The sequence below is a fragment of the Vulpes vulpes genome, chromosome 13, assembly GCF_048418805.1.
Source record: "Vulpes vulpes isolate BD-2025 chromosome 13, VulVul3, whole genome shotgun sequence".
NCBI lineage: Eukaryota > Metazoa > Chordata > Mammalia > Carnivora > Canidae > Vulpes > Vulpes vulpes.
Window position 1 is genome coordinate 3,360,677 of NC_132792.1, and position 27,605 is coordinate 3,388,281.

General features: G+C 50.3%; 1 protein-coding gene across 4 annotated transcripts in view; it reads left to right on the plus strand.

Annotated features, from left to right (window-relative positions):
• COL22A1 (collagen type XXII alpha 1 chain) overlaps window positions 1-27,605 on the plus strand; it is a 263,464-nt gene that overhangs the window by 180,018 nt on the left and 55,841 nt on the right. For all 4 annotated transcript variants that reach the window (XR_003234234.2, XR_003234233.2, XM_025993486.2 and 1 more), the window contains 7 exons: window positions 3,047-3,124; window positions 12,927-12,962; window positions 14,374-14,427; window positions 15,610-15,654; window positions 19,408-19,455; window positions 24,555-24,668; window positions 25,008-25,061. Coding sequence is in view for 2 of the 4 variants with exons in the window: in XM_025993486.2 (XP_025849271.2) it covers window positions 3,047-3,124; window positions 12,927-12,962; window positions 14,374-14,427; window positions 15,610-15,654; window positions 19,408-19,455; window positions 24,555-24,668; window positions 25,008-25,061 (429 nt within the window). In the remaining 2 variants the exon portion in view is untranslated. The remainder of the gene's footprint in view (window positions 1-3,046; window positions 3,125-12,926; window positions 12,963-14,373; window positions 14,428-15,609; window positions 15,655-19,407; window positions 19,456-24,554; window positions 24,669-25,007; window positions 25,062-27,605) is intronic.

The following is a 27,605-nucleotide window of genomic DNA, read 5'->3' on the forward strand; positions in this document are numbered from 1 at the left end:
ATACTTGTTCAGTTAATGGATAAATGAATGAATGGATACTTTGAGGATGCGTACATAGAAACGAGAGGGTCAGACAGACACAATGGGAGAGTAAGGTGTTAAGATTAATGAAGGTCTACGCAAATATGGGGAAGAGGACAGCAGGGAGAACAAGCAGAGGTGGGTCTATGGGAGTGGAACGATTGGTCTTTTTTGATGGCTCGGTGTTTGGAAAGTTAGAACATGGACGGTTGGCGTGGTTTAGCTGGCAGTCGTTAGGGTTTGCTGGCATGTGGGATACAGCCTTGGGAGGAGTGGGGGGAGCCAAGCTAAAACAGAAAGTGATAAGAAGAAAACCTACATTAAATATTTTAAAGAGTAACTGAGATGCAAAAGGATATGGATTCCGCTGGCACTTGTGTGTGTTTGGTTTATTTTTGGTCTTCTAATTCCGATCAAGTGGTAATAATATACTTGTAATCCTCAATGTTCAATAGTCTCTTCCCTTTTGAATGGGTCTTCCTAAGATACATGGGAGTTTGGTAGAATGTTCTCTTTCTTTCTCATTGATGAGGGTCCTAAGGCTCCAGAGAGGTTATGGGACTTACCCAGGGTTACAGCACCAGGTGGACATTGCCCTAAAACTGGACAGAGTCCCCTGACTGCCTGTTTGAAATCTTCCCACACGGCGCTCTCACTGGCGCAGTGTGCATGCGACTGGCTTGCAGCAAGGAGCGTGTTCATCCTCCGTTCATTACACATTTTCCCGTATTTGCCTCATTTCTGGACTTCCTGACTTCCCCCTGCATACAAATTAGATTTCCTAGCAGCCCCAAGCATCTTGTACTTCACAGAATGAGCCACCGCACATTTTCCTAAAGAAACACAATGTACCATCTGGGGCTTCAAAGAGAATTTCAGGAGGGGCCTATCTATAGAGGCAGGGGTGAGGCAAAGGGGTGCTGTGGCTCTTGGGAAACATGGCCCTGGTGGTCCTGCAAGGACAAGGGTCAGTGACAGTGTTACTGCAAGGAGTTTTGGGGTTTGGTTGATGTCTTTTGTGAGACCTTCCTAAACCTCAGCCCTCCCACTTCCCCTGAATGAGATTTCTCTTCAGAACTCAGCACAGAGGGTTGGAAATGGACCTCTTTTTGGTCCGGGAGCCCATATCTCTGCTAGAAATAAATAAAAAGCAAGCGTTAATTGCACAACTATATGACTTAGGTACTCATCCAGGCGACAGTCATATTTCCAGCAAAACTAATCCTCTTAGAAACATGAGTTTTCTTTTCTTTTTAGAGATTTTATTTATCCATGAGAGACACAGAGAAAGAGGCAAAGACATAGGCAGAGGAAGAAACAGCCTCCATGCAGGGCTCGATCCCAGGACCCCGAAATCATGACCTGAGCTGAAGGTAGTTGCTCAACCATTGAGCCACCCAGGTGCCCCAAAACATTGCTTTTCTTAAAGGTCCAAATGTAAAGGTTTCTGATTGAAATGATGGTTAGAAGGTAAGCTGATTATTAATGGGATTTTTTTTTTCATGCTTAGAAACATAAACCTTAATGAGCAACGTGTTGCCTAGCAATGTCAGGTTCCACCTGAGATCAGATTGCTGTGCATTATATCACTGGCTCTTCACACCAACCTTCTAATGCTCTTTCCATTTGTCATAGGAGTTAACGCCTCCCGGGGATATTAAATAGCTTGAGCAAGATCAGCCACTGGTTCATGTTAGGGTGGGCTGAGTTTGGCTGACCTAGTAGGTGCACAGTCTCTCACACAAAACTGATAGGGCCATATGTGTTCTGGGCTGGATTTATTTTGGAATTGGAAAGGTAGCAATTTGTAAACTATCCGTGCAACACTGACTGTGGTGTGTGGGCCAGCACTCCTAACCAGACTCTTGGATATTGATGCAACAGCGATGTGTAAGCATCCAGACACCCTGGGATACCTGAAGGTTATATATAAGTAGCCCGCAGGCACCTGGATGGCTCAGTGGTTGAGGTCTGCCTTTGGCTCAGGGCATGACCCCGGGGTCCTGGAATCGAGTCCCATATCGGGTTCCCCACAGGGAGCCTGCTTCTCCTTCTACCTGTGTCTCTGCCTCTCTATGTGTCTCTCATGAATAAATAAATAAAACCTTAAAAATAAATAAATAGCCCATGTCAGATCCAGGCAGGTTTTGCAGCCAATTGGGTTAGGATAAGCCCTTGTTTTTGGAGGCTGAGGATTTTGAAATTGTGGATAAAAGGGTATGATTCAGTCTCAGCTTCCTTCTACAGGAAATAACAGACATTCTTCCCTTTTACTCTTACCATCAGAGTCCTGAATGACAGGTACAGAGGAGGGGCATTAGCCACAACATCTGCCTGGCACTGAGAGCTGGGCCAGGCTCCCTGTCAGGATGGCGCTCATGCATGTAGCTTTGCTTCAGGATCACACCACCCGCTGACGTGGAGGCTCCTGTTGTTACCTCCCCTTTGTGAAGAAACTAAAGCTTAGGGAACTTGTCACATAATCTTGAGTCAACTGTGACTAGGTATTGAGGCCAGGCCTGAAAACCACACTCTGTGAACCGCTGTGTGCAAAGGTAATTGTTACAGCTCAGTTGTCCCTGCTCTCCAGACCCTGGAAAAGTGGCCTGTGCAACAGAGGGACTTGGCAAGTTATTGGTAGATTATCATTGATTGGGGAACTGATTTGAAATGCAGGTACATAGTCAAATCTGAGGTGTGGTCAGGACAGGGGCATGATGAGGTCTGGAGAAAACAGTAATATTTGTGGTCACAGGGAGGGGTATCATCTTCTTATAACCACATTTGGAGCTATGGTCAAGTTTGGGGCATGGTAAGCTTTGAAAGGTCATGATCACAAGTGGTGGCTATGCCTGTGAGGGGTGGACTGGGTGGGTGATGGGCTGGTAGGCCACTGTGGAGGGACACGCGGCGTCCAGGTGGCAGGAAGGGCATTAATGGATAGCACAGCCAGGACAGTTCCCTTTGTACGCTGGTTCTGTCCTGCTCAGAACTCACCTCTTAATCTTATTTTTCCTCTCTCTAGGGGGACCGAGGTGCACCTGGGATCCCTGGCTCTCCTGGCAACCGTGGCGACCCAGGCATCGGAGTGGCTGGCCCTCCTGTGAGTCTTTATTTTTCCAGAATGTCCTCCCCTACCCTCAGGCCACACAGCCACTGCCTGTTGGCTCCCTCAGCCTTTCCTGCAAGGACCCTCCCTTTCCAGCTAACCTAGTGATCCACTGGTCCACTGGGGTATATGCCTGTCCCTGGCTTTCTTTGTGCTAAAACTTGGTGTATTTCCTATGGGAATAAGGCATTTGGGAGACTAAGAAGTGCCTGATTGAAAGAGGACAGAACAAAACTCATTAAAATTAGAAAAGAAAAAAAAAATGACTTGCTGGCCAAACTTTTGCAAATCTGAGGACTAGCCAGTGAAACTGAATTATCTGGGGGAAGGGGTGGGATGTGGGAGAAATTGCATGCTTTTGTGTATTTTAGACAAAAAGAGTTCATGATCCTTCTGCCTCCAGTTAGTATACAGGTGAGGACATAAATTAAATCATAAGTTTAATACAGTCCCCACAATGAAATCCCGGAAAGTGGTGCTCGCATCGGCAGTGTGATGACCAAGTCTGGACATTGTGAGTCTACAGACTTCCTCAAGGTGGTGACCTTAGGGGTTATAAGAGATTGCAAGGACCAGGGATGCCCGGGCCACCGTCCAAGTTGAAGATGGCTATTATATTCAACCAGAGTCTACCTGAATATCTCTAGAAATAGACGACACTCTTCTTTGAAAGAAAGCACCTCTGGCTTTGAAATTGAGACAGTTATTTCCGTAGAGAACAGACATTTATTGGAAATTTTTTCTCATCAAGAATAGGACTATAGTCTTCTGTGTCTTCCACCCATTGCTTCTGATTCTTCCCTTTGTATCACAAGAGCACACCTCCTGCCCCCTTTCAGTGCATGATAGCCTTCAGAATTCAAGGACTTCTCAATCCTGGTAATGCATCTTCTGGTTTGCTCCCTCCTTTGCTAAGGACACACTGTCCATCGATAATGCACCTTAAAATCGTATTGACTTTTTTCTTTTTTTTTCTTTTTCTTTCTTTCTTTCTTTCTTTCTTTCTTTCTTTCTTTCTTTCTTTCTTTCTTTCTTTCAAGAGAGACAAAGAACAAGGGCAGGGAGGCAGACGGAGAGGAAGAGAGAGAGAGAGAATCCTCAGCAGGCTCCATGCCCAGCACCGAGGCCAATGTGAGGCTTGATTCCATGACTCTGAGATCATGACCTGAGCTGAAATCAAGACTCAGATGCTTTACTGTCCGAGCCACCCAGGCACTCCTCTGGGGTGTCTTATGTAAAGACATTAATCCTAGTCACCAGGATTCTGCTCTCATTACCTAATTATTTCTGGAAGCCCCCATTTCCAAATACCATTACAAGGGGGATTTGATTTCAATATAAAAATCTAGGGGAGACACAATCATTCAGTCTGTAGCACTGTCTTACAATTAATTAAAAGAAGCTCAAATACTCAGTCCTTTTCATTTATTTTTAATAATAAATTTATTTTTTATTGGTGTTCAATTTGCCAACATACAGAATAACACCCAGTGCTCATCCCGTCAAGTGTCCCCCTCAGTGCCCGCCAACCAGTCACTCAGTCCTTTTCAAATGCTATTGCTAAGCCTCACGGTGTCCACACTACCCACGTATTGTCATTGCTGTTAGCATCATTTACCCTACAACGGCAACATAACTCTGTCCCTATTCAATGCAACATGAATATAAACCAGAGCAGCACATGACCCCAGTTTCTGCTTGGCTTTGCATTCAGGAAATGCAGACAACCACCAAAAATAATTAAAGGAGCACCACTCTGCGTTTGTCTCTCAAGTAATTTGAAAGGAAATCCAGTTTATTACCCACAATATCACTTGTCAGGGAGAAACCCCCTTTCCTTCCCTCTGGGGTCCTTTCTCATCCCAGCGCTGGTGTCAGGCATCTCACTCTGTCCCTGAAATTCTCGGGGGCACCCCCCCATTCTCTCCCCCTGCTCCTGTCTTGCCTTATTTACTCCCCACCAGAAGTAACCACCTGTCTTCTATTACACCCCTAGCGATGGGACACCTGTCTTCCCAAATATCCCCAGAAACCATGGAGCAAGCATATAGAATCCCCTTGGGAATATCTAATTTTAATCCGCTTTTCTTAATAGAAATTCTCAGGTAGAGCAAACCCTCCCTCATTACATCAACTTTGTCTTTTGTCTTTGGCTATTTTTTTTTTTTTCAGCTTTTTTGGTAACTGGAAGGAACACCATGGCAAAAGATGCAGTGAAGACACACAGTAGTTCAGACTTTGGTATTTGTGAAATCCTCCTCCTCCTCGTGGGGCTAATCTGCTGGAGTGAGGATCCTGCATCTCGCAGGAATTACCCCCTAGCATAGAAAACTTTCTATAAGTGAAGGTGCAGGCTGAATGTAGGCCCCTCTGTCACTCAACAGGTCTCTATGTGTCCCTGTCTGTCCCTAAGGACTCACTGTGTCAAACCCTTAATCGGAGAGCCAGTTAGCAGGTGTGGACACTCTCCACACCACCTCCTGCTTCGGGGCTGGCTAACATCAGCCGTGAAATATGTTCATGCCTAAGTGATTCCACCTGAAAAGTAATTGGCTGGCTGCAGCCAAGGGGCCGTAAATCAACTGTTTATTGTCTTTCCTCCACTTCAACTTATTACAAGCCTCCGTAGTGGACCAAACCTTACTGAATTTTCATAAATCTTATCTTTGGCCCCTTGCCTAGGCTCCTGATGGCCTGGGAATCTGCACAGAGGATGCAGGGGTGCATTGAGAGTCAGAGGAGGTGAAGAGGGTGGGGGTGGGGACTGATGCCCGGGGGGGTGGGCTCGCTGGGGTTACAGCTACCCCTTTGTGGGAACAGGGCCACGAGTGGTGTGTGTATGGCTGGGTGCCAGGTGTCGAAGTATGCACACCACCACCTCCTATAGCCCCGTGAACGTTGCCTTACCACTAGGTGAAGCCCAGATTCTGCAGAAGCCTCTTCTGAGAACAGGATCCAAGGGCAAGGGAATGTTCCAGAAATCACCATTTAGGGGATTATTGGGTTGTGCAGAAAGGAAGGGGAGTGAGGGAGGGTGTGTTCATGAGCAGGCTTCTATGGTGGGTGGATGCTCAGGCCTCACTTCCACAGACACCCCGGGGGATGCGTGGAGGGCTGTGGAATTGTTCTCTGAGTGGTGGCAAGGGGGGTGGAGTGCTTACGTGCCCACTCCTGTTGGCCAGTGGATGAGGGCTGCTTCCCGGGGGGCTGACTCCCAGGAGCTCCCAGCCTGCCCGGCCCTCCGCCCAAGGGTCCTCCTGTGGCTGCGGAAAGCCCAAGACACGGCCAGGCAGCTGTGAGTCCGGGTGTTTGGAGAGGGGCGCCGACAGCGTCTGCTACATCACTGTTCTCCTGGGAAACCGCCTGAGCTTCACGGGGTAGAGTGACTAGAGCTAGTCTGGTGCCAGGGCCGGGCCGCACATCACTCCCCACCTCCTCCCAAACCAGTTCCTATTGCCTGTGTCGCTGGCCCTGTGGCGTCAGCAGGATGAGCAGAATTATTCATTTCCACGAAGGATGGAGCAGCTTAGGAGTCGTCCTCGCGTCCTTCCTCCCGTGGCATTACGCTCCGAGGCCTTTGGCATCCAGGAGCTGTGCCGACCCCCTGGAAGGGAGCCCTGATCTCCCTGCCAGCCCCTGTGCCTTCACTGGCCAGGGGCATGGATGGGGAAGCAGCTGTCAGGAGTTCTGGCCTCTTGCTTCAAGACATTAAAAAAAAAAAAAAGACAATCCCTTTAATCTCCAGGTTGCTTCTGATCTTCCTTTAGCAAGGTTTTAAACGCTTAAAAATGATCCAGCTTAGGCCTGAGGGCAGATCAAAGGAGCCACTGAGCCTCCCTGAAGCCAGGAGCTGGAGGCCAGCAAGGGCCGCATTTCCACCGACGGCTGAGCTCCCGGAGACTCGGGTCTTCTGGTCCTGTCACTCTCTTTGGGGGTCAAGAGCCAGTCATTTCTGCAGCATCAGCAGGGCTGTTGGGAGGCTACAACAGGATAATATTGCCAGTGACGCCTGGTACCGTGCCTTTGACCTTTCGATGTCGTCAAAATCCTCCCCCTGACCTTTCCTTCCCCTGTCTTGACGTCTCTCTCTGACGGCCAGCAGGGCAGCCGCACCAGGCAGGTCCTTTTCTCCTTTTCCTGTCAAAGGAGACAGAAAGGTGACACCACTTGCCTGAAGTGACCGTTGGCCTGTGGCAGAGCTCGGGCTGGGCCCCCTGCACTCACGCACGGCGGGCAGGGCAGCGATAGCGACCAGTTTGTGCTCCCAGCCGCTCCCGGGACAGCGTCCTCTCCCCGCAACTTGGCCCCTGAGCTATGACTCGCCCGTCTAGCATTTGTTCTCTGGTTCTTTCTTTATTAAAATATTGCCGACACACGATAGCACATTGGCTTCAGGCTAGAGATTTCAGTAGCCGTTGGTTTTTGTTCCTTGGTTTTGGTTTGATCCCTTTGGTCAGAAGAACCAGGGAGCCACTCAGGTCAGGCCATCCCAAGAAGTAGGCTGGCCAGGTTCCCTTGAAAGCACTGGGTGTGGCCGTGTGGCCACTTACCTGGCCCTGCTTGGGGACACCGGGCACTTCCCGGTAGCTGCCGCTAAGCTGATGCTCAGGGGATGTGCAGGGCTTTGCTCACTGCCTTGCACTCCCATCCTGTTCTGCACGCAGAGTGAGGCCCCACGGGCAGCAGGTGGAAGAGGTGGGGAGGGTACGAATAGCACATCACCCCTCAGACCCCAGGGCTCTGTGCATGGCCAGGAGCTGGGTATTCCACTCTTGCTGTTTAGATTAAAGTCTTGGGGTTTTTTTCGTTGATGACAGTTAAGTTTTAAAATAAATTTCCACTGTTGCTTCTGATTGGGAGCCCTCCTTTTAATCTCTGTTGCTAATTTTAATTCCTGTGGCCTACTGAGCACTTACAATGGGCCAGGCTCTGGTTCTGGCCTCGCTCGGCCTCCCTCTTAACCTCCCTCCTGGATTTCCAACCTGGTCTCTGTACCTGGCTTTCTCCAATATCTTCTCCACGCCAGAGCCCGGATCTGAGCTCATCAGTGTCTTGGAGACTTCTCCTGAGGGGCACTGCAGGCCCTTCCCACCCTGACAGACCCTGGCTGTCCTTGGAAGCTCTGGCTGCAGACGCCTGGCATTCTCCATGTTAGAGAAAGGAACCTGTTCTTCTTGCACGAAGTCTGACTTCTCCTCTACCAGAATCGTCCTTGTCCCTCCTCTGCCTGTAAACCCATCAGCTTCTTTCTGCAACTTCTCTCACCCAGCACCATCTGGGTAAAGCCTCCCCAAAGTCAGGTGGGTGCAGCAGCTCTGGTGACCCTCAACCCAGACCCATTGAGGCCCCATTATTAAAGGGGTGGTTTTCTTTCCTGGAACTGGCTCCATGCCCACCTGCGTCCTCCCCCAAGCCCAGCACAGAGCCTGGCACGTATTGACATTCAGATAAAAGATCATGGAGCAGAAAATGCACCTTCATGGTGGGTATGTCAGTGGGGAGAAGGAATGAGAGATGACCAACCCTCAAAGGAGGGAAACAGTGCCGTTAGCATAGCAGCATAGCAGAGAAAGAGGGGAGTACCTAGCATATCTGGAACCCCCTGGGGCTTTCAGTTTTGTGAATTTCCATTTTCTGCAGTTATCAGCAAAGGACAGAAGTGCAGGGGTGCATGGGTGTGTGTGTGCATGTGTGCCTATATGTGTGTATGTATATAGCATGTGCACACATACACACAGACTCCATATATACTTATATTTATCAAGGAAAATTTCATATATACCAAAAGAATATTTTGGAAGAATAGCCAAATGAACCCCATGCAGCCACACATCACTCTGTCAACCAGGATCCCTATCCAAGGCCTCCGCTTCCCCTTCACCCTCCACCATTCTCCATTATTTTGAAGCAAATCCCCAACATATGTCCTTGTATCTGTAAATAATTCCAGTGTGTTTCTAAAAGGTAAAGACTTTTAAATGTGACCAGGGTTTCATTATTATACTCCCCAAAGCAATTCCAAATAAATCATCAAATATCCAGTCAGTGGTAGGATTTCTATTTATTCCATAAATGTCATGCCTATGCAGTTCTCCTGTTTGAATCAAGACCCAAATATAGATAGTAATTGGCTGATTTCTTTCTTTCTTTCTTTCTTTCTTTCTTTCTTTCTTTCTTTCTTTCTTTCTTTCTTTCTTTCGAGTAAGAGAGTGGGGAGAGGCAGAGGGGGAGAGAGAGAGAGAATCATAAACAGATTCCACACCCAGCACAAAACATAAAACAGGGCTCAATCCCACAAACCCTGAGATCACGACCTGAGCCAAAATCAAGAGTTAGACGTTTAACCCCCTAAGCCACTCAGGTGCCCCTGTTGATTTCTTTAAAACTTTTCTCTATAAATATATAGGTTTTTCCCTCCATTATTTTTTTCTTTCCTTTTCAGTTTATTTATTGATGATTTTTTTTTTTTTTTTTTTTTTGGCCTCCTAGAGCTCCCCCGAGTCTGGAATTTGCTAATTTAGTAATTTAACACATTGCTCTGTCCCTGTGTCTCCTATACATCCGTAATTGGGCCTAGAGCCTTGATCAGATTCAGGCTTGATGTGTTTGGCAAGACTTCATAGGGAGTGTGTTCTTCCATTAGGAGGCACATGGTGTCTGGTGGTCTCTCTTGTTGTGATGTTCACACTCTTTGATGTGCAGTGCTTAGATCAATTAGCACATCAAGGGTTGCAAACTGATGCCTTTCTTGTTCTACCAATTCTTTTTTATGTATCTGCTGAAATACTTCTAGATGGAGGAGAGGTCCCTCAATTACAATCGACCTACCCAGTGGTACAATTCATATGGAAGGCAGGATACGAGGGAATGTTCCAGTCTTTCCCTTCAATTACTTTCAAATAAAGACTCGATTCCCTTGCATCTGACAAAAATGATTAATTAGGTGTTTTGTTTTTCATCAATAATTTTGAACTCATGGATTCAAACACATTTGATGTGTTTTAATATAGTCCAGTTATCCATCCCTTTGACGTGCAGGCTGTCTTAGCTGTTGCCAGTAGGAGCTCATCTCAGTGACCCTGAGTACCTTTGACACAAGCCCAGCAGACTTTGATAGTGTTCTTGTTCTTTGGAATGACCAGGTGCCCTAGGTTTGTATACATTTCTTGTCTGGATCTGGAATCAGTCATCTCTCCAAGGAGTTGTGTTTCCTTCTGGTGGAAAATGGTATCAAAGGCCAAGATCTGTGTATTGGGATAAAGTGGCTCTTGAGCAAACATGTCAGCGAGCATAATCATGGGAAAGAGGGTTGTGGTTGTTGGAAACTTGTTTAGGCTTCAGCTTAGGAATGCCATTTATTGGATCTCTCCTCCTCAACACGTTGATATTTTGTTTTGGGTTTTTTTTTCTTAATTTATTTGAGAAAGAGCACAAGAAAGATCAGAGGACACAAGTGAGGAGCAAGGTAGAAGAAGAGGCAGAGAGAGAAGGAGAAGTAGACTCCCCACTGAGCAGGGAGCCGCATGCAGGGCCCAATCCCAGGACCCTGAGTTCATGACCTGAGCCAAAGGCAGACACTTAACCAGCTGAGCCACCAGGTGCCCCAACACTCTGATATTTCTTAAGAGTGTACCGACAAAATAGTTGTGGGGATGGGCCAGGCTGAGTTGCCTGGTTCTTTCCTTAGAGCATCTTTTTTGACTTCTGATCACTCAAGGCAAGGTGGCCGTCTAGCACTGTATTCCATTTGAGGAGAACTGAAGCTCACGGAGACTAAGTGACTCGCTCAAGGTCCCACAGCTGATAATTGATAAAGCTAAGGTTTAAAATGGATGCCTTGGGATCCCTGGGTGGCGCAGCGGTTTAGCGCCTGCCTTTGGCCCAGGGCGCGATCCTGGAGACCCGGGATCGAATCCCACGTCAGGCTCCCGGTGCATGGAGCCTGCTTCTCCCTCTGCCTGTGTCTCTGCCTCTCTCTCTCTCTGTGACTATCATAAATTAAAAAAATAAATAAATAAAATGGATGCCTTTTTGACAACAGAATCCACCTTTCATAAGTGGATTTTATATTAAATGACATAAGAGAGGAATTTGGAGCTCGAGCAAAGGAACACATTAAGTGCTTCAGGTAGATCATGGAGTTTCATCTGGAACCAAGGGGAGCTCCAAGGTGACCTGGCAGTGTTCCCCTTGGCAGTAACCAATTGTTCCTCAGTCCTCTGCTTGGAGAATGGGTTCAGTCTCAATAGGCAGCTGCTTTGAAAAGAGCAAACCTCAGATGTGTGTGCATTGGTCCATGTGCACCGTTGACTTACACCTGGATGAAGCCAATGAGAAGTAATAGAATGTGGCTTCTTTTTCTTTTCTTTTCTTTTCTTTTCTTTTCTTTCTTTTCTTTTCTTTTCTTTTCTTTCTTTTCTTTTTTTTGAAAGTGGCTTCTGAGTCAACTAGACCCAAAATGGACGGGAGTCTCTTGTCTTACCTGCTTGATTTATCTGCTTGACCTGAGACCTCTGGAGACTTCCCCTCCTTTCTTTAAGTGCTCAGCTGTGCACTTAACATGCTGCTTCCTCTGTTTTATCAGAAAGTTCTGGGATATATGTCATAAGCAGACTTTTAGGTTACCTGGCTCATATTGCCAGAAACGTATGCATTTGTGTAAGCTCTTTTTTCCTCTTGGGAGTGTCTGGGGAAATTCTGGGCTCTGCTGCAGGGAGATGTAGGGTACGCTAGACTGAGCAGGAGGTGGGCTAACCCCGTTGTCGAGTGACTCCTACTGTGCTTTGGGCAGGTCCTAGTCTCTCTGGCCTCACTCTGATTATCAGTGACAATGGGGGGTGATTATACCTGACTCTGAAGTTCTCATGCTCTAAAATCTTAATGTTGATGGAGTGCCACTTGCTGTGCTCTACAGTGCCCTGATAGCACTGTGCTGGGTGCTGGAGAGACAGTGCTGAGCAAGGAGCTTAGTGCTCACCCAACCACATGGCACATGGTCATTGAGTGGGGAGGACAGACAGCCAAGAAGTGATGGCAAACTGAGGCATGGCATCCTGGATGGGAGGCATGGAGGGAACAGGGGACCACCTCTAATGAGCATTCTGGGAGGAGCCAGGGAAGGCTTTCAAAGGTAGTGATACCTCAGCTGAGAACCAAAGTGTGAAAAGAATGTGTCCAGGTAGAAAAGCAGAGCAGAAGCAGAGCATAATGAAGACTCAGGGCAAGGGAACATTCCAGTCATGGCAGGACCAAAAACTACGCTAATACCTTAATCAATGGCCACATTTTAGCAATCTCTAGAAGCCAAATTCAAAACTGAGGACTTAGAGGGCAGACCCAAATGTGTATATGTAAGAGAGAGAGAGATACCCCCTTTTAGGAATTGGGGGGCACCATTGCAGTATCAGCCAAAGCAGGCCATGCCGGGGAGTCTGGCCCTGAGTGTACCCCCAGCCTGTCCCAAGCAGGAGGGAGGCACCATATGAGGATGCTGGGATGTTCATTCCCACCCTGCACCCGAGCTACAAACTGGAGATGAGCCCGGGAATCAGGAACCAAGTGGGTGCCAGGATAGGATGGTACCCATTCAGGGGCAGATGGAGGTAGTTCTGGGAAGACCTCCTTGTGCAGAATTCCTGGGTGGGGTGGGCAGGTGTCACCGTGGCTTGCAGGTCGGGGGAGTTAGCTACTCCTTCAAGGATAGTTCAAGACCTGGCTTGGAAATAAACACGACAGCATGTTTAAAGAAACATTTCATTCTGACTTGACTTATTTGTTCTGTTTGTTTGTTTCTCAGGGCCCTTCTGGACCACCAGGAGACAAAGGGCCCCCGGTACAGTATGGGTAAAACGAAGGGTTGGGCTTAATGGAGAAATCCTGTTTTAATTAAAGCAATTTTAAAGTGGAAGGGCCAAACTCAAGTGCTATCTGCAAATCCCTGCCATTAAACAGTCCAGACCCTGTAGGATATAAGCATATCCTCTGGAATGGTACAAGTAGGAAGGGCATGGGCGATGTTCTCTTCCAACATGCCCGTTGCTATAGTTGGGCTGACTGAGACAGGCTTTGCTTTTTTTGGCATCTAGGCACCCCAGAAGGACAGCAGGGTGTGATGAGTTTCATCTAATTACCAGCAGAACTAATTTTGAATCCTGGCTTCACCTCCCCCAGCCGCATTGTCCTGATTCAGTGGGGGATCTCTCTTAGTCTATAAAGTGGGGATGTTCAGCCATGGGCCGTTGTGGAGGTCTGTTGGGCTAAATGCCATGAAGCAACAGGAAAGCTCTCAGGAAACATTTGTTCTTAGGAGTAGCTGCCATTGATGATAAGCAGAATGTATGCATTTACTAGGAAAATGTGAATTTCTATAAACTTACCCCAGAGCAAGAGGAGCTGCAGATTAGCAGCTATGATGACATGCTTTATGGGTAAAATTCAGTGCACTCAAGTAATTTGCACTCAAGTGATTTCTAAACCAAGAAAATGAGTTTTAATACCCATTTTTGTAGATGAGGAACCGGAGGCCCAGAATAGTTCATTGAGAGGCATCAGATTTCAGAGCAAGTTGCTGTAGTGGAGCAATAAGGTGGATAATACAGGGGATGGGGCTCCCCTGGAGGGGTTGTCATGCAGGGGACCCCTGGGAGGTCACAGAGAGGCAGGGTTAGCTCCAGAGCAGCCCTGTGGCCCAGGCCCTGCACCTGCCAGCGCAGATCTACTGATTCCCACCTACGGATCTACGGAAGGAAGACTCCTACAGGAGGTGGGATCCGCAGTGAAAGATAATTGTGAGAATTCCTGATATCGTCCAGAAATTTTCAACAGAATGGGAGGAATTTTCTAATAAAAAATAATAAATGTCCTCTAAGTACTGGGCACTGAGCCTCGCCTGCTTTAACTTAGGGAGCTGGCTGGCAACCCACCAGACGCAGAGGGGTGAGCCATGGTGAGCTCACTGCAGGCGCTGACCCTTCCACTCAAGGAAGGAGCCTGCGCTCGGGGGCCTGGGCAGGAGGGCTCACGGTGAAGGTGTTCTGGAGTGTTCCTTGTGTGTGTAACACACCCACCTCCCCAAGCTTGGGGACGTGAGTAAGCGCTGAGCAGAGGCACTTGGCACATACATCATATCAGATTCCTCATAGTAACAGGCCATTTGTACAATGAGAACCAACTATTGCCAAGGAAGGGGGGGTCTGATTTTGCTTAAACTGTTGGCAAGTGTCTTACCTTCTTTTTTTCCTCAGGGATCCCGAGGCTTACCCGGATTCCCCGGCCCCCAGGGACCAGCTGGCCAGGATGTAAGTAAAGAGCAATGCTCAGCTGAGGTTCTTCTAGACTCCCCTGGAAGCCCACCTCCGCCACCTGCGAGCCTCTCTTGACCAGGAAACCCTCCACTAATCCCTGCCCCTTCCCCGGGAACACTTTTAGATTTTTGCTCTTCTGTTGCCTGTGAGCTGTGATTTTGTATTGATGCTTTCGTGTTACGCTTTCAGAACCTCGTTAGCTCCCAGATGTTGTGTGCAGCGCCTCCCACTTTTTTGGTCAACTTCCTTACATACCTAGCAGGCCATTCCTGCTCAGATCCAGCGCCCGCCGTGGACTTGCTGTCCATGGGCTTGTTCCTGACCCATCCCTGTGCAAAGGCTTTCCTCCTTCAGGGGGAAATCCCACAGACTTACCCGATGCTCACCGAGGATGGCGCCCCTTCCCACATTGTGGCAGTGATAATCATCTCTTCTCTCCGTGCCTGGCCTCTGCTTAGATAGAGCTGAGCTCCAAGAGGAGAGGGAACGTATGTCTTAAGGCATCTCCAGGCCCCTGTGCCAGGCACACGGATGTTGCTCACCACACACTCTGACCCAATGCGTGGCTGGCAGCGCTGAGTTCCTACGAAGCACAGCTGCCCGGCGCCATTCAGCCGTAGTTACTTCTCTTAGACACGCATCTCTCCATCCGTAGTTTCCACTTCGGCGGGGACACTAAATCACCTTCTCCTTCCCGTCCTTGCTTCTACTGTAGAGGAGAAAGTTACCCTCTGCAACCTGTCCACATACTCTCTCATTTCCCTGCCCCAATCTCAATGTGACCTCCTTATACCCAGCCCTCTTTTCAGAGCTGGGCCTTCCACCTGTGTTTAGAGAAGGATGCTGGCAATTTAAGAGAATGTGTGTGTGTACACACAGGGGCACGCTCAGCGTGCAGGCACTGTTTTCAGTGTTGCATTTTGAGTAGGAGTTACAGGCAAGGTGGCTTATTCTAAATTATTGGCCACAGTGGACTATTTTCTGGGAACATTTGAGGGTTCAGCTGAGACTGGAAGCCATGCATTTTTATTTGATACCAGTCTTCGTGGTTGGGTGATCTTTTTTCTACCCAGTTACCCTTGGTGGACACAGAGGTGGGGTGGGGGGTGGCGTGGGCAGAGTGGCTCGGGATGATGTGCTTCACACAGTTAATGCTTCACGTTTCTCTTCTCTTAGGGTGTACCAGGAAATCCGGGAGAAAGAGGGCCTCCTGGAAAGCCTGTATGTCATCTCACTGTTCTGGATGAATATTAACTCCCAGCCAGGGCTCCAGTGGGAATAAAGCACAACTCAGATGGTCTGGGAGGCTGAAAGAGGGACTTCTTACAGAGCCATGGGGCAGGGGCTGATCTGAGATGCTGGGGGGCCCAGAGATAAGCCAGAATGGGAGGCGGACAGGACCGTAGCCTGTTTCCAGTGCCGAGTGAGAGCGCGAGGGTGGAGAGGGGCTATAGCTGTGGGTGCGAGGCCATTGCCAGAGAGCCAGGGCCTGAGCGGGGGAGCAGGGTCTCCTCCCCAGCTCGTCTCCTAACAGTGCCTCCCTCATCTACCTCAGCCAAGGCCTGCAGGCAGTGAGCCCCACGGATGCTCCCAGGGAGCAGCCTCCCCAGCTTGGAACAGGACAAGGAAGGGTAGGGAGTTGGTCTGGGTGTGGGCAAATGGTCCCCAGTGTACATCACAGTGTAAATGGTCCATTTCCTCCCCCTGTCCCAGGATGAAATCACTGCCCTGGATCCCCCACCCACTTTTATTTACACAGTGGCAGAAACTGTTTCCTCTCCTGAGGGAACCGTGGAAGCCGTGGGGTTGCAGGGAAATGGCTGGTCCCAAGTGCTCCCTCCTTGGTGCTCCAGCCCAAAGCTCCTGCAGGCTCCTTCCTGGGCAGCATGTTTAGCCTTCTTGATTAGGTTGCTGTTGCCAGAGAAGCCCCAAGGCTGGGCCAAGTGGCCAGGCCATCAAGGGATGTGGGGAGGGGTGGGCTCCACGGGAGGAACGGTGAGGATGAGCAGTCAGGGTGGGGGGCAATGCAGACACGGGAGAGACTGGTCCCCACTGAAGGACGTTACCCAGGAGGGCAGAGATGGTCGCGTCAGGAGTGGGGACTGTGAGGCCCCTGTGGGACCGACCATACGTCCGGCTCTGAAACAAGGATGCTCACCTGGCGAAAGCTCTCCCTCAAGCTGAGCCTAAGAGTTAGAGTCTCCTTTGCAAGCCTGGCCACTGCGAGAGCCAGGCGAGCAGCCATGGGCACCTCATCTGGGTTGCTGGGCCCACCAGGGGACCTACCTGTGGGACCAGTGAAGGGTCGAGTGAGAGGTTAGGGACAACTCGCTTCCCCTCCTCCTCCACGGGAGCCAGCTTTGCGGCAAGGCCCTGGTGAAGCAGGGGGGGACCGAGGTTCAGAGCAGAGGCTAAACGGTGGTTCCAGGGACCTCTGCCGAAGCTAGGCCTTGACACCTCTCTGCAAAGAGAAGCCAGCACCATCCACCGACAGTGTGGACAACCAGGACTGTCCCATGGCTGCGCACCTGCGAGGTGTGAAGGGAGAGAGGGAGAGAGGGAGGAAAGAGGGGGAAGAAATAGAGCACCTTTAAAGGAACACACTGCCCACGTGTGGTCCCAGGTACAGCCCAGCAGCTCTCAGGGTCTCTTTGCTGTTGCTGGTCAGATAAGGCATTTTTCAGGGGCCCCCAAGACACCCTCAGGCTCCATGATTCCCTGGGAGGACTCCGTGGGAGGACTCTTAAGAACTCAGGAGCACTGTTCCATCACAATGACTGTTCCTTACGGAGGGAGGACACAGGTTATGGCCGGCACAGGAAAATGCACAGGAATAGTCCCAGGGAGACCAGGCCCAGGGCCTTTAGTGACCTCCCCCGCCCTGGGGCCAACTGGTGCCGACAGCACTTCAGCCCCCCTGCAGTTTCCTGGGATCAGATGCATGAGAGAGGGTGGCAGGTGCTAGGTAAGAGCGTGACATGTGGCCCACGAGGGAAGCTCACCCAAGCCTCAGCAGCTGGAGCGTCCGAGGGCTTAGAGGTCACCCGTCAGGAGCGAGCAGGGCCAGTCTCTGGAGTGAGTGGGTTTGGACGCCCCTGGCCGCTGCCTTCAGCCTGTACCACACAGTCCTTGCTCCTCGGGGTAGAGAGGGGGACCCGGAGGGTTTCTCCAGTGCTGTGCCCCCAGAATTCCTGGGCTGGGAATCCCCGTGCAGAGAGTCAGGCCCCTAGAGGCGCAGCCTCTGGCGGGGATTCTGGTGCAGTGGATGGGTTGACGGTGAAGCCCACGGGGATCCAGGGAGGCAGGACAGGGCAGGGAAAAGCAGGCTTGGCCTGGGCCCAGAGGGGCCGCTGGCTCTGTGGACGGCCGCCCGGCAGGTCCCACCTTGAGTTGAGAGGCCCCTGTGCATCCTGCAGCTACCCCGTGAGGTTTACGGAAACGGGGTGCAACAAGACCTTCACAAAACTGTGCCCCAAGGCCACACCGTACCTAGGCTGAGCCTCCCTGGCTGGCCTCTCAGCCTCTGTGAGCGCTGCTGGCCGTGCGGTTGGTGATACCGGGGACCCCCATGACGGCCCAGAAACATCCCAGCCTATAGGGGCCCCACAGCACGGTCCCATCCCGATTTGAACAATATGGATCCTCCACGGTTATTAACTTCCCAGGGTAAAACATAAGGCTTCAGGATAAAACCTCCTCTTTCTGCTTCAAAATTAAAGTTTCAATAAACAATATTGCAAAGGTTGGCCTTCCTCCAGAGGGACTGGCTCAGAACCGGGGGGCCCTGGGCTTCGGCGGTAGCAGGTGCGTGCAGAGCTCGCTCTTGGCCTGCGGGGTCGGCATCGCCTCGGCACCTGCCCATCCACGTCTGTCGGTCCCGATCTCGGGTGTCCACCTGTGTCATAGCCCAGAGGGTGCACAGAGGGCCCGCACGCACCTGCAGTCTCTACCAAGGGTGTCCTGAGCAAGCCGGCCTGATGCCACGGTCACAGGGCTTTGGTTAGCCATAGGGTGCAGCAGCAGCCCTGGGGCGGCGGGGAGGAGGTCAGGAAATGGGGTTTGGTATCCAGGAAAATTGTGTTGGTTTCAGCATCCCCAGGATGCCGGCGTCCATTCATAATTCATAAGCCGGAATGTCAACGGAATCAGGAGAAATCAGCCACTGCACGCTCGCGCGCAGCCCCAGGCTTCCCATATTCTAGAGGAAAATCTAACACCTTCCTCTGGAGAATGGATCCTCTGGCTCTCTCTGTCTGCTGCAAAATGTAGAAGTTTGCAAAACACCCTGGCAGTCTACTCCGCTTCTGCCCAGAACCCCCCCTTCCCTTCAGGGTCTGCCTTGATTACTGCTTTCCTTCCAGCTGTGTGTTCTCATACCCTGGTGGGAACCCAGCCTCCATCCCCACCTTGGGCCATCGTGCTGACACAGCACACTCCAACTCAGGGGGTTTGAGTGTGAATTTGGTGACCCGCAGACGTCTGCATACCTTCGGAGGCTTTGTAACCACTCTTGACTTCGGGACTCTCTTCCCCAGAGTTAGACACCTTCAACCCGTATGATGCGGGGTGAGGTTTAGGATGCCGTTTCACCTGGGAGAGCTGAACAGGGGGCTTCAAAGTCATACTAGGCTGAGAGCAACAGCCGTTTGCCATCTGGGGCATCCAGGACAGCCTGCCCCTTTGCCTTCCACAGTACCCGCACGATCTCTCAGGACTTGGTGGGGAGGGGGGAGGGGACACCACAGGAGCCTGGGGACCAGGAGGTTGAGGTTGGTCAACCACAGCTAGGAATGGCAGCCTGTATGGTGGCTGCCTCAGAAGTGGCTTGCTTCCATTGCTTCCCCAGCTTGGGGCGTAGACAGGGCTGTTTGCATCCTGCATACACTTTGAAGGCCTTGTGCTCTCCGAGCAAGGATGGGATGTACCGTATGCATGCCTGTGTATACATCTGTTCATTTATTTTTACTTTGGCAGGGTCCCTCCTCACTGCTGTCTCCAGGGGACATAAATCTCTTGGTTAAGGTAAAAAGCCTGCAGTCAACATGCATGCATTTGGAAATGGCGATGGTGGGGACATGGGGGGTGGGGAGTGTGGACGTTTCAATAAGTTGCGGGGTGTTTTTGCTTGAACAACTGTGTGTGAGTATTGATGACAGCAGCCCTGTTTGCTGAGAGCTCACTGTGTGCCCGGCGAGGTGCTAAATCCTCCGTCTCATCCAGCAGCCACTGGCCGTATGTGTTAATATTTAAGTGTAAGTCAATTAAAATTAAATACAGTGAAAAATTCAGGTCCTTGGTCACACGAGCCGTGTTCTAAGTATGTAATAGCCGGATGTGGCTAGAGCCCACCTTGGCGGACTGCAGATATGGAGCGTTTCCATCCTCCCTGAAAGTTCTGTGTGCAGGGTTGTGCTAAATGCATGGTGTGCATCCCTTACCTGATGTCCACGGTCACTCTGCGAGGTTGGTACTATTTGTGTCGTTGCTTTGTGTGCCAGGAACGCGAGCCCTTGAGGGTGAGTGGCTTTCTGGGAAGGCTGCCCGGTGCTCACTGAGTTCAGAGACTAACCCCGCACAAGGCTGTCTCGTGTTCTACAAAGGGGGCCGTAGGCAGAGCCAAACGGCTTGGGTGTGCATCCTGGTGGTGCAAGGGCCAGAGCACAGGGCAGGGAGGTGAAGGCCGCTGCTGAGCCCTTTGGCCAGGAAGGAGACCGGATGTGGGTGCAGACTTCACTGGTTTCCAGAACTTGCTGACCTTGTCCATGGGCACAAAAGGCTCTCTGAGAAGCGGGGCACCCCTCTAGTGAGATCGGGGGAGGACAGCGAGGTGCCCAGGTGCCCGTCCAAGGATGGCTGTAAGCAAGAGAGACGGGTAGGGTCTGTGTTTCAGAAAGAACAGTCCTGCTGCGGTGCGTAGGGACGACGCTTTTGCTGGCTCTGCGTCAAGCCTTTGTCTTAATTTAGGGTGAAACTTGGCATTTGTGTGATCAGCTCCTTCCTCACCTCCTGCATTCTGAATAAGCGCTTGGGCGGTGTCAAAAAAGCACAGGATTCCCTGCCTGAGAGCGAGGGAGCAAAACGAAGGAGAGGAGAAAACCTTTTCGGAGAAGCCTGAGACTTTTTATCTCTGTACACATTGAGATGCCTGGGTGGAAAGCTGTACTTTTTATTAAAAAAAAAAAAAAAAAAAAAGGAAGAGGAGAAAGTCTTTCCTGATTTTAATTGACCAGAGAAAGCTTTTTTCATCGTTGAGGGCATGACAAGAAATCATTACCTATTGATTAAGTTCCTTGTTTATTGGAAGCTTTTATTAGCCTAAATCAGTTCTCATAATCCCGTTGCTCTAGAAGGAGCTGGGTTTGCATCAGCCCTGCCCTTCCCCCGCAAAGAATTCAACCCCGGATCATGCCAGTCTTTCTGCCACAGGAGTGGGGAGCCTCATGCTTTCCAGCTATAGCACTGAGACAGGTATTTAGTCCAATCAGTGCTCCTTACCTGCTATGGGATGCAGCTGTGTTCTTCAGAGCAGCTGGGAACCCCAGAGGGGACAGGGGCCACCTACATTCAGGGCGGCACCCAAGACTCCCTGGGCCCGTGGAGCTGTGCTTTGCCCGGGGCCCAGTGGGTCTGCCCAGGTCGGCAGAGCCTGCTGCCATCACTCCCTGCTCCACAGTCAGCTGCTGCCATTTTGATGGAGGGTGAAGCCTGCTGGTCTGGTCCAGGTGTCTGGTGGCAGGTCCCTCCCTTGCTGAGAAGGCATCTTTTCATTACAGAATATTTATCTCTGCCCCCAAGGAATTTTATAGCAGCCCATACTTCATTCTGATAGTTGGAAAACTGCCTGGGTAGAAAGTTCATCTCCCGAGTCCCCAGTAAAGAAACTTCTGCAATTGGCTGTGTGCCCAGCGAGGTCATCCTCAGGATGTCTCCATCAGATGGCTCCCTGGGATGAACATTATTTCATCTGATCTTCACAAACGACCCAGTAGGTGGGCACCGTTAAGTCTGCATTTTGCAGGGAGGAGGTTGAGCACAGCTGGGGCAGGCGCGTGTTCAAGGTAAGAGCTGGAGAGTGGCAGAGCCAAGACCAAACCCACCACGTGTCGGACTGCAGACCCTCTGTGCTTAACCCCTCTGTCACCTGACTACTTCATGCATCCGACCGGATCCCTGAGCAAGTACAGGTGGGTGGGGAGCTGCCTGCCTGTCACCTAGAGGTATGAGAGGTAGGGTGTAGGGCCCTTTGGAAGAGCACTGCAGAGAGGTCTCGGGTATCCGGTGAAAGGCTGGGTAAGATGACCTGGGGGTTATCTCTACTCCTGAAGGGCAACAGCTGCTTTCTTCACGTGGCAAAGACTGTGGCATTCCTCCCTTCGGTAGGCATGTGGGAGTGCGCTTACTTGGTATGCTGCACCATGCTGACTACCAACCCGGTGAGCTGGGTTTGATGAAAACATCTTAGGAAAAAAAAAAAAAAAAGGAGACAGAGACCAGAGGGAATCAACATTTATAGATTCCGCCCCAGGAACCCTGCAACACACCAGGTGCTCTGCATGCACTGTTTCATTTAGAGTTTGCAATAATCCCCTAAGGAAGGAGAATGACCCTATGAGGGGGCAAAAGACTCAAAGGGATTGAGTGACTCGCCGGAGCGGTTCTGTTAAGTAGAGGAGTTGGCACACAGTATCGATGAGCAAGGGCATCCGATCGGCAGAGGAGACATGCAACAGGTTCAAGGAAGGAATAGTATGGAAATCACGATGGCGGATTAGCCGCCAAGGTTGTTGTGCCGTCACCATGTGCCAGGCATGGCCTTGGGCATTTTTCATTCATTACCTCATTTATTTCTCACTGGATTTTGAGGTCCTCCGTTCACGGGTTAGAGGGCTGAGGCTCAGAGGAGTGAAGTCATGATCCCAGCGGGGGCAGAGGCTCCGGTGTGGTCTGATTGCAAGCAGGACCCGGTCTATCTGAAGGCATTGGAGGTAGCCGAGGGTCAGGAGGAACTGGGGGCCCTAAGAGCTGGGCGGCCAGAGGGAGCGTGGGTGGGACTGCAGGTTGGAGGCTGGTCTCACTGTTCTCCCTGGACCCTGGGCCTAGGGGTGTGGTAAGTCCACCACCCACACTGCACGTCTGGTGATTGCTACGGCTCATCTTCAAGGAACAGTGCTACACAGAATCTGTGACTAAGATAGACCCAGGCTGAGAGCCCTCCAGAAATTGGAAAGAAATAGGTGGTGAGACCTTATATTACACAGATATAGCGTCTAAATGGTATGGATCCCACCATGAAGAATGGTTTCCAGATCACCACTCTGTCCTCTAATGCCAGCAAAATCCCAGTGGTTGGAATTCCTGCTGCCGCCAGGCTAGCCCCATTCCCCACATCAGACACCTGTTACGCAGTGTTTCATGGATGCCCTTCATTTTAAAGACCTACAAGAGAAGGTCCAGGGATAAGGGATTTCCTCCCCGCTCTGCTACTCTTCCAAACAAAAAAACAGCAATCACCCTCGCTTTGTATACCCCAACATGTGGCACTCCCCAGCCTCTAAAAAATATTCATTCAGCTTCTCAAACCACCCACTAAAAGAAGATGACACAGGACACTAAAAGATCAGGCGATCAGTAGGGCAATTGGCTGGTTGGTTGGGTCGGCTGGCTCATTCCTGTGTTGAACTCCTGCTCCATGGGAGGCCCTCTGCTCCGGATTGGGCAAGTCAAGATAAAGCAACTCTCCTTCTGTCTTCTGAGAGCTGACACCTTCTCTGTGCTTGGTGGGGATGGGATGGAGCTGTACATGGACAGTGAGGCCAGTACAGGAGTTCCTGGGGTCGTGGGAGCAGGAGTCCAAAGCAGTCCCCAGTCTGAATTAATCGGGAAGGCATCTTGGTGTCGGAGGCCACTTAAGACTCTTGGAAGGTTGAACGGGAGAGAAACAGGTGAAAGGAAGGCGGCCATTCAGAGTCACTTTTGTGATGGAAAAACCCCTCCATCCTGAGTTAGAGACCAAGATGAACGCCAAGTCACCTGCCACATGGTCTTCCATAGGAGGGAGTGCAGCTGCCACAGGCCTGTGCAGATGCCTGCAGCAGAGCATCCCGAAGGCCACGGTTAATGCCTTTGTTTTGTGCTAATTGACACCATTTAAGCTTGAACACTTCAAGATAAGAACTCATTGTGGTCTCAAAGCAGAAAGGCCCAGAGCCCAACAGTGGGGGCTTCACAAGTCCTTTTTCTGCACCAAGTGCAGATGTGAATTGAGGAGCCTGTGCGAGGAATAATCTGACATTATTCTAAGTGCCTTCTCTATACTATCTTATCGAACATTTATCACAAGAAGAGGGGAGGGAGGATGACAGAGACGCAGCACCGCAGGACTATGGGATAAGACACAGGCTGCAGTGTGGTCAAGCCAGTGAGTTTTGCTCCGTACACACTGTGCTCCAAACTGTGAGGTCTTGGGACGACACAGACAAATCAGAAAACATGTTCCCTGGGCCGAGAGGCCTTTAAAATCACACCAGGGACAGTACTCACCTGCCTCAAAGAAGTAGAGCAAAGCTCAATTCCCAGGAGCGTCGATTAAATACCTACTTTGGACAAAGAATAATGCCAGGCGAGTGTGGTTAGATCCGGTGCCTGTCACAGCAAGAAAATCCCGAGGCTGTGTGCCTGTTGCTTCCTTTGTTCTGCTGCTTTGTTCACAAACCACTTAGGCAAACCCAGGAGACGGAGAGCTCAGCTTCCAGCTTTGTTCTGTCTCCCGCTTTAGGAACAGGACATGTTATTTGTAACAATACTAAATGTTTGCATTAAATCTGTACTGTTAATGCTTTTCACTGCTCACAGATCGTGGTGCACTTTTAACAGCACCGTCGCGGGCAATAGCTCAAGCAGTCTGGCTGGCTAGAAGTAGGGAGAAATGAGGTGATGATCCAGCTGTATCAGCTCTAAAATCTAAGATTAAGAGAGAAAAATATGCAAAGTTTGACACAAACACTCCCGGTGATGACTCAGTCCACCTGTTTGTTTTTACATCATTTGCATGGGCCACTTTTGCTTTATAAGTGATTGTTATTTATTCTCTCTCTCTCTCTCTCTCTCTCTCTCTCTCTCAGGATGTGTGCAATGACTGCCCTCCAGGACCCCCGGGCCTCCCTGGCCTCCCAGGTTTTAAAGGGGACAAAGGTCTTCCAGGAAAGCCAGGGAGAGAAGGCACAGAAGGCAAAAAAGTAAGGAGAGAAGGAGACATTTGTCTTTATCACTGCGATGCATCATCTTGGAGATCCTAACACTGCCTCTCTGTCCAGATGGGAAGAAGCAGAGGTCTAGGGGTCATCTTGGGGACCAGCCACCACATGAGTTGTGGGCTGTGACCATGAGTGCACAGTCACAGCACTACCACCTGCCCACAACCCTTTGCTCAGACATGCTGGATGGAGGGGGAGGGGGCAGGGACATTGCCGCTGGAAATCCGTGAATAGGTGTGCGAGGGCAGTGGCTTGCTGATGACTCTGGCTATGAGCTCCAGACACTCATTCTTGTTTGCTTGTCTTCTGTTCCTGCTACAGGGAGATGCTGGGCCCAGGGGCCTCCCAGGGCCTCCAGGAATAGCTGGACCACAGGTCAGTGAGCCCTCATTTACCTTGTGTGCATTCATTCTGCTCATCTTACTGGTTCATCTAAGTCTGATGAAGAGTAACGTCCAGTGTGGAGGAACGAAGCTTTAAAAATCGTGATGCCCACACTCAAGGTCTAACCATGGCTTCGAGTATCTCAGTGACCTTGGAAAGGGTCACAGTTGAACCTCAGGCTGCTCATCTAGAGATGCCTCAGTACTCAAATAATGAAATGAGCTAGGGGATTGGAATAGGTCGTAGTCACTGGTTAAGACAGGAGCTTTGGGGTCAGACAAAGCTGGATTTGAATCTCAGCTCTGAGTGGAGTCAGAGCTGTGTGGCCTTAGGCAAAATCTTTGACCCCTCTGGGCCTCAATTTCACCACCCACGTATAATAATAATAAAAGCTAGATTCAGAGATTTGTTAGAGTTGAACAAAGTAATGCATAAAAAAAAAAAAAGGCTAGTTGCTCAATAAAAAACGTTATTAGGGAAGTGCTATGGCAGTGTTGGGTGAGCATTACTGCCACTCATAGGAGTGACAAGGCACCCATGAAACACGGGCAGGGCAGCTCTGTGCTTTCATAAAGCCAGGGAGACTGGTCTGGGAAAAGGAGCTGTGATCTCAGCCATAGAATGGGAGGGAGGCCCTGGCTGCTGAAACAGGTGTCGGGCTATGGTGTTTGGACTCCTGATGGTGACGGTAGGAGCAGGAAGGGAGGAGAGCTGACTGCCCCCTCCATCCTCACTCCCCTTCCCTCAGCATCTGCACCCTGGGGGCTCCCTGATGCTTGGGGCCTTTGTCCTGCTGCAGGCTATGCCTGCTGCCCTGCCTTGACATTCAGGGGCAGATGTGTCACTGTATCTCTTCCTGTGGCCTGGCTGGGACCCAGCAGCGTGGCTTGTCCGACACAAGACCCAGCAGAGAATGATCAGTAGGAGAGTGAGTTCAGGAGTCACATCTCTGGACTTGGCCTTCCCACTTAGCGATGACCTTGGGCTAACTTCCTACTACTTCTGCTCTGCCCTTTCTTGCTGACAAACTAACGGGGTGTCAAAGCATTGACCTTCCAGTCCCGTGGCCCTGACAACTGCTCAGGAGATGCTCCCGCCAGGTCTGGTACATGGTAGGCCCTCCACCAACCCTAACTTCTGTTCTTTCAGTTCAAGGAGGCAGAGGCAGGAGTGGAGGGGTCACAGCAAGTGGCAGGGCCGAGACTGGGGTGAGGACCTGCATATAAGGTGTGGACTCCTGATGGTGACGGCAGGAGCAGGTGACGCAGGTGGGGGAGCCCAAGACCTCATTAACCAATATAAATAAGACTTTGATGCAATATTTTAAGAAGTTTGAAATCAGTGCAGTTGACCCACAAGGAACCAAATGTCACTATTTTAAATAAAGATGGGACTTAACCATCTTGAACCACTCACCTTCTTCACTCCTCCTAATCCCAGCCCCATCAGAGCCCAGTTAATTTACATTTTTAAAAATATTTTGTTCATCTTGGGTTATTTGGCCTTAATTTTGACTTTTTAAACCATGGCATTGGACTATTATTTATCTTGGATACTGGTGTTTCCAGAATCCCTTACGTGTTACGCCCAGGGCAAGTGCTTCCTTGCCTTACCTTTCGGTCATCCCTGGAAAAGGGAGTTGGAGCTCTTACTATTATATTAGGAGGCAAAGAAAAATACTGTAGGGTCACAGCAGAGCACTCAATGGAGCGGTTGGGTGTCAGGATGGAAAACATCCAGAGCTCTCAGGCCTGCCTGGCAGGCTAAGACATAGAGGGTTTGTGGTCCATAGATTTTATGAGGTTTTACAGGGTTTGGACATCCAGGCCTCCTACTTCAGGAACTAGAGATATCATTATCAGTGTAGACAGAACAATAGTTTTTTGTTTTTTTGTTTTTTTTCCTGGTCAGTGTTAGCTTAAGAGACACTCTTAACGTGCAGCATCTCCTGAAGGATTTACCTTGCTTTACCCTCCCTTTCTGGGGTCATCAGCTGCGGCTAAGCTCCTCGCCTGCAGGATTCTGCAGGTGGCAGTTTCAGCTGATCCTTAAGTAACCTTTGCTGTCAACTTGCCCGACTGCTGGGCTTAGCCTCTGCTGAGGAATGGCTTTTATTCAGAGAAACAAAAGCAAATCAATTAAACAGATAAGGAGTTCCCTCCACTAAGTAGGGATTGTTTTCTTTATCAGCCCAATCCCACTGTAGTGCTGGTGTCTTGGGACAATGGCTCTGCCTTTGTTCCTTTATAATTCTCTTCCAGGGAGAGTTTGTTCCTTTACATATTCAGAGAGAGCCAAAGAAAGCTTCCATCCAGAAAAAGAACAGAAATTAGCGCTGCCACTGCTGAATGACAGGACTCTAGCTGTCTCCACTTGGGAGTCCACGGTGACCTTGAGAAGTTGGCAGCATTTGGGGTCCCCCCTACATAATGAGCCCCCAGGCATTTACAGTGGGCTTGTATACCCCATGTTCTGAGGGCCAAAGACGGGTTACCTGCTTTACAGTACCCTCTCTTGCAATGGTCAGCATCATCC